This window comes from Entelurus aequoreus, linkage group LG24, assembly GCF_033978785.1.
Source record: "Entelurus aequoreus isolate RoL-2023_Sb linkage group LG24, RoL_Eaeq_v1.1, whole genome shotgun sequence".
Taxonomy (NCBI): domain Eukaryota; kingdom Metazoa; phylum Chordata; class Actinopteri; order Syngnathiformes; family Syngnathidae; genus Entelurus; species Entelurus aequoreus.
In genome coordinates, this window is record NC_084754.1 from 38,913,495 (window position 1) to 38,928,713 (window position 15,219).

The 15,219-nt window shown below is 37.3% G+C and overlaps 1 protein-coding gene across 8 annotated transcripts in view; it reads right to left on the reverse strand.

Moving 5' to 3' along the window:
• Positions 1-5,649: 5,649 nt before the first annotated feature.
• Positions 5,650-15,219, reverse strand: part of frmd4a (FERM domain containing 4A) — a 241,121-nt gene continuing 231,551 nt past the window's right edge. For all 8 annotated transcript variants that reach the window (XM_062035312.1, XM_062035310.1, XM_062035311.1 and 5 more), the window contains one exon: positions 5,650-12,299. In XM_062035312.1, coding sequence (XP_061891296.1) covers positions 12,197-12,299 — 103 coding nt within the window. In that variant the 3' untranslated portion in view covers positions 5,650-12,196. The remainder of the gene's footprint in view (positions 12,300-15,219) is intronic.

Consider the following 15,219-nt stretch of genomic DNA (forward strand, 5'->3'; position numbering starts at 1 on the left):
CAGGTGGAGATGTTCAGCCCTCAGCTCTCACTGTTGCCCCTTCAGGCCTGGAGTGTGCTCTACATGCTGCTCTGTACTTGGACTTGACAATATGTAATATGTACAATATACACACTGCAAGTATATATATCATGTAGTAACAGACACCTTCATAACAATATGTAATATGTACAATATACACACTGCAAGTATATATATAATGTAGTAACAGACACCTTCATAACAATATGTAATATGTACAATATACACACTGCAAGTATATATATCATGTAGTAACAGACACCTTCATAACAATATGTAATATGTACAATGTACACACTGCAAGTATATATATCATGTAGTAACAGACACCTTCATAACAATATGTAATATGTACTATATACACACTGCAAGTATATATATCATGTAGTAACAGACACCTTCATAACAATATGTAATATGTACAATGTACACACTGCAAGTATATATATCATGTAGTAACAGACACCTTCATAACAATATGTAATATGTACTATATACACACTGCAAGTATATATATCATGTAGTAACAGACACCTTCATAACAATATGTAATATGTACAATATACACACTGCAAGTATATATATCATGTAGTAACAGACACCTTCATAACAATATGTAATATGTACAATGTACACACTGTGACTTCAATAATAAATATGGCAGTGCCATGTTGGCATTTTTTTTTCCATATCTGGAGTTGAAGTTGTTCTCTTATTTTGGTAAACCTTGTTACATTGTTTAATGCATCCAGCATCACAACAAAATTAGGCATAATAATGTGTTATTCTACGACTGTTTATATCGGTATCGGTTGATATTGGTATCGGTAATTAAGAGTTGGACAATATCGGATATTGGCAAAAAAAAAAACATTATCAGACATCCCTTTGTATTGAATGAATAGAGAATTCTTTTGAATCGGGAAAATATCGTTTTTAAATTGAGAATCGTGTACAATAGAAGAAAAATCGAATTTGAATTGAATCGTGACCCCAATAATCATATATATATATATATATATATATATATATATATATATATATATATATATATATATATATATATATATATATATATATATATATATATATATATATATATATATATATATATGTAATTTATTTTTTACAGTCAGTGTACCTAAACAATATAATAATCAAAGGCATAGGCAAATGTGGATATATTTAACTGCTCCATGCAGCCCTTTGAGGGGGTTTGACACCCATGGGTTGGAAGAACATATAAAAAGTACCTTTTTTTTTTTTTGCAAGATGGCACTAAGATATTTGACTCTTAAGTTGAAGTCTAGTTTTGGCTCTGCAAGAGTGTTTTTTTTTTTTTACAAATCCTATCTGAAAAGGATAGGGCGTACGTTCCCCTCCAGAGTCTATTGCTGTCATTAAAAGACACTTGGGCACTGGTTCCCTGGGCACCACACCTACTGTTTGTGGGATGGGTTCTCGGGGAGGCTGGGGCCGTACTCTGGCTCCCGCACACACTGGGAGTCAAATGTATTGTACATGCAAATTCACATATACTCACACACATACATACAGACATACATAGGTACCTACGCTCCCACATACATATACAAATAAATACAGTACATATTTACACACTCAAAGTTCGTACATCCACACGCACATTCATTATACAAACATACTGTATACACATACTGTACATATACATTCACTGTAAAAACATACATATACACATGCTGTACATATACATTCACTGTACAAACACACACATACACATACTACACATATACATTCACTGTACAAACACACACATACATATACTGTACATATACATTCACTGTACAAACACACATATACACATACTGTACATATACATTCACTGTAAAAACATACATATACACATACTGTACATATACATTCACTGTAAAAACATACATATACACATACTGTACATATACATTCACTGTACAAACACACATATACACATACTGTACATATACATTCACTGTACAAACACACATACTGTATACACATACTGTACATATACATTCACTGTACAAGCACACACATACACATACTGTACATATACAAGTACATATGCACACATACACTCATGCACATAATCACGTTTCATCAAACATATATTAACGTTGTTGCCCTAGGGTAAACTGGGTATAACACGTGGCACACTGACAAAGCTTAACCTATTGTTACTATAACAATCTACAAGGTTAATGTAGGTTGCTTCTCTTTCTTCCCCTCCATTTTTCTGCATTCTTTCGTATCTCAAGTTATCATGACGTATATGTATTGTTGCATTTGAACAATTGTATTGTTGATAATGAAGGTAAAGTACTGGTATTGTTTATTATCAATAGCACTATTTCTATTGGTATTCATATTGCTCCATTTTTAGTGTAATAATGCTCATTGTCATTTCTGTATTTTTTTTAAAATTTTCGCTAACTGCTTATTTGCTATTACTTTTACCATCATATTTGTACATGTCATATTTGCTGATGTTGCTCTGTTGTTGTTGTTGTTGTTGTGTTTGCTGTTGTTGTTTTTGTCTCTCTGTCTAATCCCCCTCTTGTCCCCACAATTCCCCCCTCTGTCTTCCTTTTTCTCTCTTTCTATCCCCTCCTGCTCCGGCCCGGCTGCACCAAATGATAATATAAATACATTTAATAAAGTCAAAATACAAGTAAGGCAACAAGAGAAGTATCCTACACTTCTCTTTTGTAAAGTAAATCTGAACAGCCGATACGGGCATCTACATCTGCTATATGATTTGCCCGAGAAGCTGGGCAGGACATTATAAAAAAAATAATAATAATAAAAAATAAAAACAAATTGTATTGGGCTTGTAACCTTGCCTGGTTGGTAAAGTAGGAGTTGTTGATTGAAAAAATGGCAGCCTGGTGTTACCATTTAGTGGTCAATTGTATGTAATATGTACTTCACTGTGCAATCTACTAATAAAGTTTCAATCAATGATTTAAACATTTGGAGTATCAGTTGTGTGTCTATATTTGGTCATTGCTACAGACCTGGTTGTGTGCTTTCCTTCAAATGTGATCTGGACAACAAACATATCTTTGGAGAGACAGTGTATATTGTAACCTTTTCTGACCGTGATGAGGTGTTCATTTTGTTGAGAGTTCTCACTGTTAACTATTTTGATGAACACCTTCACACTTATGTGATTAAAAAGACTAATTTCAAGTGATGAATCTGAAAGATGCAACTGATGCTTTGCCACTTGATGTATATGAGCTAGAGATTTCCGATAATATCGGTCTGCCGATATTATCGGCCGAAAAATGCGTTAAAATGTAATATCGAAAATTATCGGTATCGGTTTTTTTTATTAGTATCGGTGTTTTTTAATTTTTTTAATTTTTTTTTATTAAATCCACATAAAAAACACAAGATACACTTACAATTAGTGCACCAACCCAAAAAACCTCCCTCCCCCATTCACACTCATTCACACAAAAGGGTTGTTTCTTTCTGTTATTAATATTCTGCTTCCTACATTATATATCAATATATATCAATACAGTCTGCAAGGGATACAGTCCGTAAGCACACATGATTGTGCGTGCTGCTGGTCCACTAATAATACTAACCTTTAACAGTTAATTTTAAAAATTTTCATTAATTACTAGTTTCTATGTAACTGTTTTTATATTGTTATACTTTCTTTTTTATTCAAGAAAATGTTTTTAATTTATTTATCTTATTATATTTGATTCATTTTTTTAAAAAAGTACCTTATCTTCACCATACCTGGTTGTCCAAATTAGGCATAACGTGTTAATTCCACGACTGTATATATCGGTTGATATCGGTATCGGTAATTAAAGAGTTGGACAATATCGGCATATCGGCAAAAAGTCATTATCGGACATCCCTAATATGAGCTGAGAGATTCTGAATTGCACTTACTGACAAGATACAGACTTATTTCCTAAATGTTGTGACTTGTAATGAATAGAAGGAATTTTTGAATTAAATGCCAATTAAATTTCAATTATGTTGTTTTTTTTATATAGCATAGCATGCACACACACACAAGTGTTGCCAATATACACAAAATGTGTTTAATTTGAGTAACAAGCCGTCAGAAAAATGGTCAAAAATCGAGTCCCGCCGCCGGCCGCGCAAGTCCCGGCCGCCACGCCCAAAACGTCCAAGTAGCACCCAGCAAAGTCCCACGGGAAGTGGGGGAGAAAAGTGTGAAAAGTCGGCAAAAGTCAGAAAAATGTTCAAAATACCTACCCAGGTACCTGCCGTCAAAAGCCTAAAGACCGACTGCACAGTTCCTGTCTTCACAATAAAAGCGCTGCTCCATCCTGTCTGCTATACCAAAATAACAGTCTCAGAAATTAGGCGTGCACAAACTAGTAAGGTACGGAGTTTGCCGCCAATGTATTTCTTGTAAAGTGTGTAACCGAGGGTTTATATATGTCGCTTATACTGTATAAAACTACAAAATAACAAACACGGAGGCTCCAGTTTTACACGACGACCACTTGTATTTCATTTGTTTTCAAAATTCCGCTCCACCACACCGTGTCACCACTTCCGCTCTTAGCGCCTTCAAAATAAGAGCTCAAGGCATATACTGTATACCAGCTTATAACAGGAACTTAACATCACAAAGAGGCAAGTCCATAAAAAATAGGTTACAAGTGTATAAAAAAAAGGACCGAGAGGAAGGCGAGAAACACTTTTTATTTCAACATACTCTCAAGCCGTCACAAGCCTAAAGACCGACCGCACAGTTCCTGTCTTCACAATAAAAGCGCTGCTCCATCCTGCCTGCTGTAACAAAATAAGAGTTTCAGAAAGCTGGCGCGCACTAGCTAGCAAACTATGGAGTTTGCCGCCGATGTATTTTTCGTAAAGTGTATGAAAAGGAGTATGGAAGCTGGACATAAAACATGGCAAAACTAAACCACTTTCATGTGGTATTGGACAGAAAGGAGGATTCCAATCAATGCAAGTCATCAGAATCAGGTAATACACCAACTTATATTCTTGTCTTCATGAAATAAAGGAATAAACATGCTTGTATTATCATTAAACACCTTTAACTTAAAAACCTCTCTTTCATAAATAAATATAAATGATGTATATGAACGAGGTAGATCCCCTCCACTTGGTCAATTGAAAAGTAGCTCACCTGCAGAAAAAGTGTGGCCACCCCTGCTCTGATATATACAATTTTTTAGTAGTTTAAGAACAAAAAACCCTTGAAAGATAATCATTTAAAATCTAAAGGATCTTGCTTTGCTATAGGACAGTGGTACCATCATGACTAACATTATAATACAGTAGGCCTAAATGTTAATTAAAAATAAGGCTTTTATTTAATATTTAACATTATACAGTTTGAACAGTAACACTGTTTGAATATAGGATAATAAAACACTGTACTTGAATAATGAATCACCCTGTAGTAAAACTGCAGCTATTAAAGCATTAAAAAAATAGACGATACCATTTAAAATATTATAAAAACTTGCCAAAAGTGCTCCCTAAAAAAAATGTGTCTGCAGATGTCAAAAATAATAATCAATAGGGTTCTGGTGTTGCATCGGACAAAAAGCACAGGACAAAAAAGCACAGAAGTCTTGCCAACATTCATCAATAATTTATTTTCTTAATCTCAAGAACCACCACAGTGTCTCTGAAAAAAATGTCATCATCAATTTCCAACGACACGGTTTGGAAAAATGTAAAGTTACTATACAAATTTTTAATAGAAAAGAATAAATTAACTGTGGAATTCAGTTATTTTTTTTTTTTTTGTATAATCAACTCCACTTTTTTTTTCTTCTTTTTTTTTCATTTTTATTTTTTTTAACCTACAGCACAATAAATGTTAGCGATGTTAACGGTTGAAGAGAACAAGTTACATGCTCTATTGTCTGCTAGAAGGGTCCTTCAAATAAGTCAAGAATCTATTGGTTTTGGACAATGCAAAAAGAGGTCAGGGTGGAGGAGACTGTGTAGCACCGGAACAGGCTGTTGTTACAACGTGGGAAAGATGGGAGAAACAACAGTGTTGGAAGTGAAAAGTGTTACCAAAAAAAAGAAGACGTTTGAAATGGTCTGTGGAGACGAGAGAGGAGGGGCGTTGCACTTCACCACACTGGGCTCACCACTAGGGGGCGGTAATAATCACTAATGTTACTCGGTGGTCTTTCTTCTTCACTGGAACATGCTTAGGGTGAGGCATGGGGGGCACATTAAAACCAATCGTGCATGGATTGATGGAAAGACTGAAAAAGAAGGTGTGATCGTTCTCACCTTTATGGTATCGGTCAAGCCTTATTTTATGCAACTCCCAATACTTCCTGCGTCCTTCACAATAAAGCAGGTGTGCTTTTCTAACCCTGTTCTGTTAGGATCGCTCAGTTATGGCTTTTCTCTCGAGTGAAATGGTGTGTGGACGTTGTGCTTTTGCCTCGCTGCTGCCAAACATGATGCCCAATCAAAAATCAATGTAAATGCACAGTAGGAAGGGGATTCTGTTCGTAGCACTTCACCTGACACATGAAACGTGATACATTTGGGGCGTGCGCTAGAGTGATGAATCTCTTAAAATGTGTTTTGTGGCAATTCCAACTTGGCTTCAATGTCAGTTGCTATGGAGAGTGGCGCTTTCCATCATTTTCAGCAGACTGCATTGCAAAAATGATTGACCATATGAATCCCTTTCCTACTGTAAAAGCACCAACTTTGCTTGGCACTCCAAAAAATAATAGCACCCATGTATACCACAAGTGTGTGTGTGTGTTCTTGTATTCCTACCCTTCTTGAGACATCATCAAGGAAAAGTAGCTTCCATATGAGGAGGTGTGAACAAGTTAGAACATAAATCATGGTCCCAATAACATTGCATCTAATAGAGAATGTCTCATTTGTGGGGAAATCTATCAAAATGAGGGTGTTCCCAAAAAGGAGGGATTTTTCAAATTGACTTTATAAAAGTGCTCCCCCTCTGGTCAACATATGAAATAACAAGTGTGTGTAAGGAATTGAAATGTGCCCCCTTTGGCCTAAATTAAAAAAAAAAAAAAAAAAAAAATGTATTAGAGACATACTGCAATAACTTGGAAGTAAATAATGAAGATTAAAAACCAATTACAGACAAAAAAATATAACTAAAAGCTTACCTTTTTTATATTTGCATAGTATGTATATATTATTAATGTTGTAAATACAAATATTTATATATCTAAAAAGGGTGGTCCTAAAGAGGTAGGCATTTTTCAGAGGTCCCAAGAAGGTAAGAAATACAAGTATATGTGTGTGTGTGTGTGTGTGTGTGTTGTCATGTATTTCTACCCTTCTTGAGACATCAACAAGGAAAAGTAGCTTCCGTATGAGGAGGTGTGAACAAGTTAGGACATAAATCATGGTCCCAATACGGAAAACCATTGCATCTAATAGAGAATGTCTCATTTGCACCCCTAGTGGTGAAATCTATCACAATTAGGGTGGTCCCAAAAAGGAAGGATTTTTCAAATTGACTGTGTGTCGCTTTTATAAGTGCTCCCCCTCTGGCCAACATATGAAACAACAAGTGTGTGTAAGAAATTGAAATGCGCCCCCTTTGGCCAAAATTAATAAATATAAATAAAAATGTATTTAGAGACATACTGTGATAACTTGAAGTAAATCATAAAGATAAAAACCAATTACAAACAAAAAATGGAAAAAATTTAATTCTTATATTTGCATAGTATGTATATATTATTGATGTTGTAAATACAAATCTTTATATTCTAGAAAGGGTGGTCCTAAAGAAGTGGGCATTTTTCGGAGGTCTCAAGAAGGTAACAAATACAAGAATGTGTGTGTGTCATCTGTCAATGAATACTTAAAGAGTGCTGCGAACTACACCACATGGACAATAGTATTGGGACACACATCTTTTACAGCAGTATTGATTTTTGGATCCGTCTTAATGCTAACGGTAATTTAGTGTGAAGCAGATTTCTTGTTCCAAGGTCCATGAAGGCAGGAGAAGGTCACCGCCGCGATTAAAGAGACTTAATACGGTAAGTGTCCCAATACTTTTGTCCACAGATACACCTTTTCCACTGTTGCTGGTTCAAAGTCCCATTATTAAAGCACCAAACTGGAGGTGTTTTTAAAAGTGTGGCTGGGCTTAACAGGATAAGAGCGGCTTTGCTTCCAGTCAATACTCGGATTTAGTCGTGACAAAAATGAGCGTCAAAGCAAATTTTTACAAATGTCTGACAATATTTTGCGACACGTCCGTCACAAATGTCGTTATTAAAAAAAAAAAAAGCATTGGGTTGCTGTTTCCACCGGATAGACGTCATGAACGTAGTTTGCATTGATCACGACCTGGGCCAAAGTGTTTTTCTGTGGGACACGCCCACTTCACGCCAAGTTGGGAGTGAAGGCGGGCTCATGAGATTCATTTGGCTGCGTGACAATTGTGGAACATTTTCCCCAAACTTGCTTCAAACGTCACGGAAATCTGCCAAATGTAACAAAATGTCATTTATGTGTGCGGTTTGGCTGTATTGTACTCCACACTTGTCGCGTTGTCTTAGCCACGTGTGTGTATGCCCGCTGGCTGCATGTATAACCTAGGGCTGCAACTAACAACTCATTTGATCATCGATTAATCTGTCCATTATTACTTTGATTATTCAATTAATAATCGGATAAAAGAGACAAACTACATTTCTATCCTTTCCAGTATTTTATTAAAAAAAACAGCATACTGGCACCATACTTATTTTGATTATTGTTTCTCAGCTGTTTGTAAATGTTGCAGTTTCTAAATAAAGGTTTAGAAAAAAAAAAAAAGTAGCCTCTGCGCATGTGCATAGATCCAACAAATCGATGAATAAATTAATCGCCAACTATTTTTATAATCGATCTTAATCGATTAGTTGTTGCAGCCCTAGTATAAACGCTGTTTTCCCGACTTTAAAGCCCCACCCACTAAATTTAAGAACACATTTTTATTCCAATTTATTAGCCACAGATATGTGGCCAAATGAGTTAGCTACACAAAAAGATTCTGTAAATGTTTACTTGCACACCTTCACACCTTCATTGTTTCTAAAGGGTTCCTGTAACAAGGCAGTAAAACGGCTGATCCGACAAAACAAAAATCAATATCTAGCTCTCCAATCAGCTAAACAGACTCAATAACTGCACAGTGACCTTTTGGTGAACTTATTGAGGAATTTGTGAAACTGAAACCCCCTAAAAAAAAAGAATGCCGTTGTAAGTTAACAATACTAACAGAGACTCTCGTAAATGTGTTAGCATATTGGATTACATTACGATAGCACGTACAAATATGCATCAACCGGTACCAAAATGTATTTCCATACTTTTCTGTACTTTTCGGTAATTTTCTAAATAAAGGGGACCATAAAAATGGCTTTATTTTAACAAAAATCTTAGGGTACATTAAACATATGTTTATTATTGCAAGTTTGTCCTTAAATAAATGGTAAATGGGTTATACTTGTATAGCGCTTTTCTACCTTCAAGGTACTCAAAGCGCTTTTGACACTATTTCCACATTCACACACTGATGGCAGGAGCTGCCATGCAAGGCCCTAACCACCACCCATCAGGAGCAAGGGTGAAGTGTTTTGCTCAAGGACACAATGGACGTGACGAGGTTGGTAGAAGGTGGGGATCGAACCAGGAACCCTCAGGTTGCTGGCACGGCCACTCTCCCAAATGCGCCACGCTGTCCCCTTTTATATAAATATAGTGAACATACTAGACAACTTGTCTTTTAGTAGTAAGTAAACAAACAAAGACTACTAATTAGTCTGCTGACGTATGCAGTAACATATTGTGTCATTTATCTACCCATTATTTTGTCAACATTATTAAGGACAAGTGGTAGAAAATAAATTATTAATCTACTTGTTCATTTACTGTTAATATCTGCTTATTTTCTGTTTTAACATGTTCTATCTCCACTTCTGTTAAAATGTAATAATCACTTATTCTTCTCTTCGTTGATACTTTACATTAGTTTTGGATGATACCACACATTTAGGTATCGATCCGATACCAAGAAGTTACAGGATCATACTTTGGTCATATTCAAAGTCCTCATGTGTCCAGGGACGTATTTCTTGAGTTGCGGAAGATGATGTTGTGATGACAAAAAATATTGATGTAATCATAGTAATATCGACTAGATACGCTCCTGTACTTGGTATCATTACAGTGGATGTCAGGTGTAGATCCACCAATGGCATTTGTTTACATTTTGACGCCGGTGAGCTACGGTGTGTAGTGAAGCATGTTTAGCTATTCCTCGTCCTGCAGTGATAATGGTACTTGTAAGAAACTTACTTTATTTGTCGCCATGGAGACAAGGATTAGTGATTTAGAAGTGGCTAAAAAACTGCAGACTGCGGATGGACGTTAGCCGCTAGCTAGCCATGTCTTAAAGCACCTCTTCTTGAGGGTGTTTCAGTGTTATAAATCCACCTTTATCTTTACTTTTTAGGCCAAAATGCGGCCGTTCTCCCTTTTCTGTCTACACACTGTGTCTGCTTGTAAGTACTCTGTGATTGTGCGCTGCCGAACATGCTCCTCTGCATGTAAAACCAGCAATGTCATGACATGATGACGACTGGGGGGGCGGTAGACCGGTACCTTTTAGAGGTGTTATAGTACCGAATATGATTCATAAGTATCGCGGTACTATACTAATACCGGTATACCGTACAAAATATATATATATATGTATATATATATGTATATATATATATATATGTATACCGTATTTTTCGGACTATGAGTCGGCAGTTTTTTTCATAGTTTGGGGGTGCGACTTACACTCCGGAGCGACTTATGTGTGAAATTATTAACACATTACCGTAAAATATCAAACAATATTATTTAGCTCATTCACGTAAGAGACTAGACGTATAAGATTTCATGGAATTTAGCGATTAGGAGTGACAGATTGTTTGGTAAACGTATAGCATGTTCTATATGTTATAGTTATTTGAATGACTCTTACCATAATATGTTACGTTAACATACCAGGCACATTCTCAGTTGGTTATTTATGCCTCATATAACGTACACTTATTCAGCCTGTTGTTCACTATTCTTTATTTATTTGAAATTGCCTTTGAAATGTCTATTCTTGGTGTTAGCTTTTATCAAATAAATTTCCCCAAAAAATGCGACTTACACTCCAGTGCGACTTATATATGTGTTTTTCCTTCTTTATTATGCATTTTTGGCCGGTGCGACTTATACTCCGGAGCGACTTATACTCCGAAAAATACGGTATATATATTTTTTTTACTCTTGACTACCCGCGGGCCGGATTTTGGACGCTGGCAGGCCGTAGTTTGGGCACCACTGGTTTAGATGATTTCCTGTCTCCCCAGGACAATGGTAAGTGTCGACTGGAGCTCTGAACTAAATCTGCACGCCAAAGTGGAAAAGGTGTATCATAATGTAGCAGCAGGAGACACAGTAGAGTCAGAAAGGTTGACTTCCTCCATTAAAGATCCAATACTGAATGTAATAGTCCTTCAATTCTGCAGTGACTCCATGAACCAATCACCACTGAACACGTCGCTAGAAGGAAGCGGAGATGAACGCCCAAAGCCGACGAGCACGACACTGTCCACCTGGTCACCACACAATTCCCACAAAGTTTTATTGCTATAGTCTGGATCGTGTTCTTGCCATCGCGTTTCTGCAAGGGAACCCCGGCCCGATCAGTGAATGCAGTCTTTGGTTGTGGGTTAAACTGGGAGGAGGAGGAGAAACCTCGTTGTTGTTCTGATAAATGTATGCATTTTTGGAATTTATAATAAATATGCAGGAATATGTTTTTTGTTTTGTTTTAGACTGGTGGCTCAAAACCAGCAGGAATCTTCTCGAGTGGATTCAAGTTTTTAAGAGGGACAAATAGGAAAGTGATGATTGGGAGTGGGTGACCAAGCTCTTTCCACATCTACTACGCCGCGCCGCTTGATCCCTAGTGGGAGAAAAAGTCGGGATGGATATGTCAGGCCTTAGCGATGAGGTTCTTGGTTGTTGTAAGCGGGACGTGGTCTAGGACAGTGCAGGGAAGGTTTCAATAATACCAGGACTTCTCCAAGTGGGGGCGGGGGGGCCTTTTCCAAGGGTCTCAGACCAGGGTTCCAGGTTTGGCCTTGTCGCGTCTGTACCACTGCACGTCTGCCAGCTCTGAACACGAGGGGCTGCCGAGGAAACAGCTGTCAGTGAAGGACCTGCAGTGGAAGACAAGGAGTGCAATCAGGTCTTCATTTACCAAAGTCCTTTACCATGGATCCTCTAAAGCATGGGTCTCAGACACGCGGCCCGCGGGCCAATTGCGGGGGGGCGAGGTCTGCATTAGAGTGGTTCAGATCCTACCTGTCAGAGAGGTCCTTCTCTGTCAGGCTGGGGGACGCCACCTCTTCTTCTGCTCCGCTTTACTGTGGTGTCCCCCAGGGATCCATTCTAGGCCCCATCCTGTTTTCCTTGTACATTCTCCCTCTTGGAGAGATTTTTAAGAAACATGGAGTGTCTTATCACTTTTATGCAGATGACTTGAATGCCAAATTTATATGACAATTTCAAAAGGCCACGGCCCCCTGAAACCCATTCGCAACTGTCTATGTGATGTCAAGGCTTGGTTAGCCCAGAATTTTTTAATAATGAATGAGGGAAAAACGGAAATTTCAGTTTTTGGTCCGGCCCTCACTGACTTGGGACCATTGCAAAATTATGTGCGTCCCAAAGTCACCAGCCTTGGCGTCACTATGGACAGCGATTTTAAATTTGACAAACAAGTCAATGGCGTTTTAAAATCGTGTTTTTATCATCTTTGTCTTTTAGCAAAGGTAAAACCATTTTTATCTTTTAACCTTTTTGAACAAGTCGTGCATGCTTTTATTTCAAGTCGCCTGGACTACTGCAATGCACTTTATGCTGGCATTAGCCAAAAAGCTCTCTCCCGGTTGCAGTTAGTCCAGAACGCGGCAGCACGAATTTTAACAGGGGCCAGGAAACGTGAGCATATAACCCCAATTCTTCGGAGTTTGCACTGGCTCCCTGTTCATTTTAGAATTGATTTTAAATCCTTGCTGTTTGTTTTTAAAGCTTTACATGGACTGGCACCTCAGTATATCTCGGACCTCATCCAAATTTACACTCCTGCGCGCGCTCTGAGGTCCGAGAACCAGCTCCAGCTCGTGGTGCCCAAGACGAGACTTAAAACCAGGGGAGACAGGGCCTTCTCTGTGGTCGGCCCTAAACTCTGGAACACTCTGCCCCTCCATGTTCAAACTGCTTCCACAGTGGAGTGTTTTAAGTCTCGTCTTAAGACCCTCTTTTATTCTTTGGCTTTTAACACTACATGGGTTGTGTGGTCTTCTGTCCTCTGTTGTCCTCTGTGTTTTTTTTATACATTTTGATGTCTATTTTACTGTTTTAATTGGTTTTACCCTTTAAAATCGTTTTTAATCATATTTATTTTTTATATTGTTTCTGTATTGGTTTTCTATTCATTTATTCTTTGTTTTTATTCAGTCATTGGTGTAGCATAATATTGTTTTTAATATTGTTTTTAATATCGTTTTTAATATTGTTTTTAATTTTGTTTTTAATATTGTTTTTAACATGGCTGTGCAGCACTTTGGAAACATTCTTGTTGTGTAAATGTGCTATATAAATAAAGTGGATTGGATTGCAGAAGCCTCCTACAACATGTGACTAGGCCGGCACCCTGTTTGTATGGTGAAAAAGCGGACACGACGACAGGTTGTAGAGGACGTTAAAGGCCGTGCCATCACGGCACGCCCTTAATATTGTTGTCCGGGTGAAAATCGGGACAAATTCGGGAGAATAGTTGCCCCGGGAGATTGTCAGGAGTCTCCCGGAAAAATCGTGAGGGTTGGCAAGTATGTTGCTAGGGCGGGATAGCCATTCAAAGAAGGTGAATTCATTAAAAAGTGCATGTTAGATTTTTTAAAGAAATCTTTCCTTGCGGCCCAGCCTCACCCAGTTTCTGCATCCAGTGGCCCCCAGGTAAATTGAGTTTGAGACCCCTGCTCTAAAGCATCTCAGTTGTTTTCATCAAGCGGCAGCATATTCTAAAATGAAAGACATGCACATGATTATGGCGAGCATTCACTTCAGTAGCTGATCGCCAACGTGGTTGTCGTGCCCTGCAGGTGTTTGCTTCTTCTACTTTGATGGCCTCGTGTGTACAATTACCGTATTTTTCGGACTAAAAGTCAGTTTTTTTCATAGTTTGGCCGGGGGTGCGACTTATACTCAGGAGCGACTTATGTGTGAAATTATTAATACATTACCATAAAATATCAAACAATATTATTTATCTCATTCACGTGAGAGACTAGATGTATAAGATTTCATGGGATTTAGCGATTAGGAGTGACAGATTGTTTGGTAAACGTATAGCATGTTCTATATGTTATAGTTATTTGAATGACTCTTACCATAATATGTTACGTTAACATACCAGGCATGTTCTCAGTTGGTTATTTATGCCTCATATAACGTACACTTATTCAGCCTGTTGTTCACTATTCTTTATTTATTTTAAATTGCCTTTCAAATGTCTATTCTTGGTGTTGGGTTTTATCAAATACATTTCCCCCCAAAAATGCGACTTATACTCCAGTGCGACTTATACCGGTATATGTTTTTTTCCTTCTTTATTATGCATTTTCGGCCGGTGCGACTTACTCCGGAGCGACTTATACTCCGAAAAATACAGTATACTTTGTTTCTGCTAAAATGTTATTCAGCGGGGAGTCAACATGTCGTTTGTAATAGATTTAGCAGCATCTCTGAGACGTCCATTCAAAATCCCATTGAGATAATTGACAGATTTACTGAGGTATTTATAAAATGACCGTACTATTTAAGTATATATTGCAGCCAAACATTTTCCCCTAATATATGTCTAAAGAACATTAGTTTTTTTTCATAGTTTGTGCCCATTTATTTATCACAGCAGTTTTGAATTGGCTTTACTCTGGTAAGAAATTATTTTATTTTACTTTACCTTTTCATACTGTATAAACTTTGGACATTATTATTAATACAAAGAGTATTGAACATACAGTAAAATATATAACATTTTTTTTCGTTTATTGCTCATAGTTGATTATTTATAGA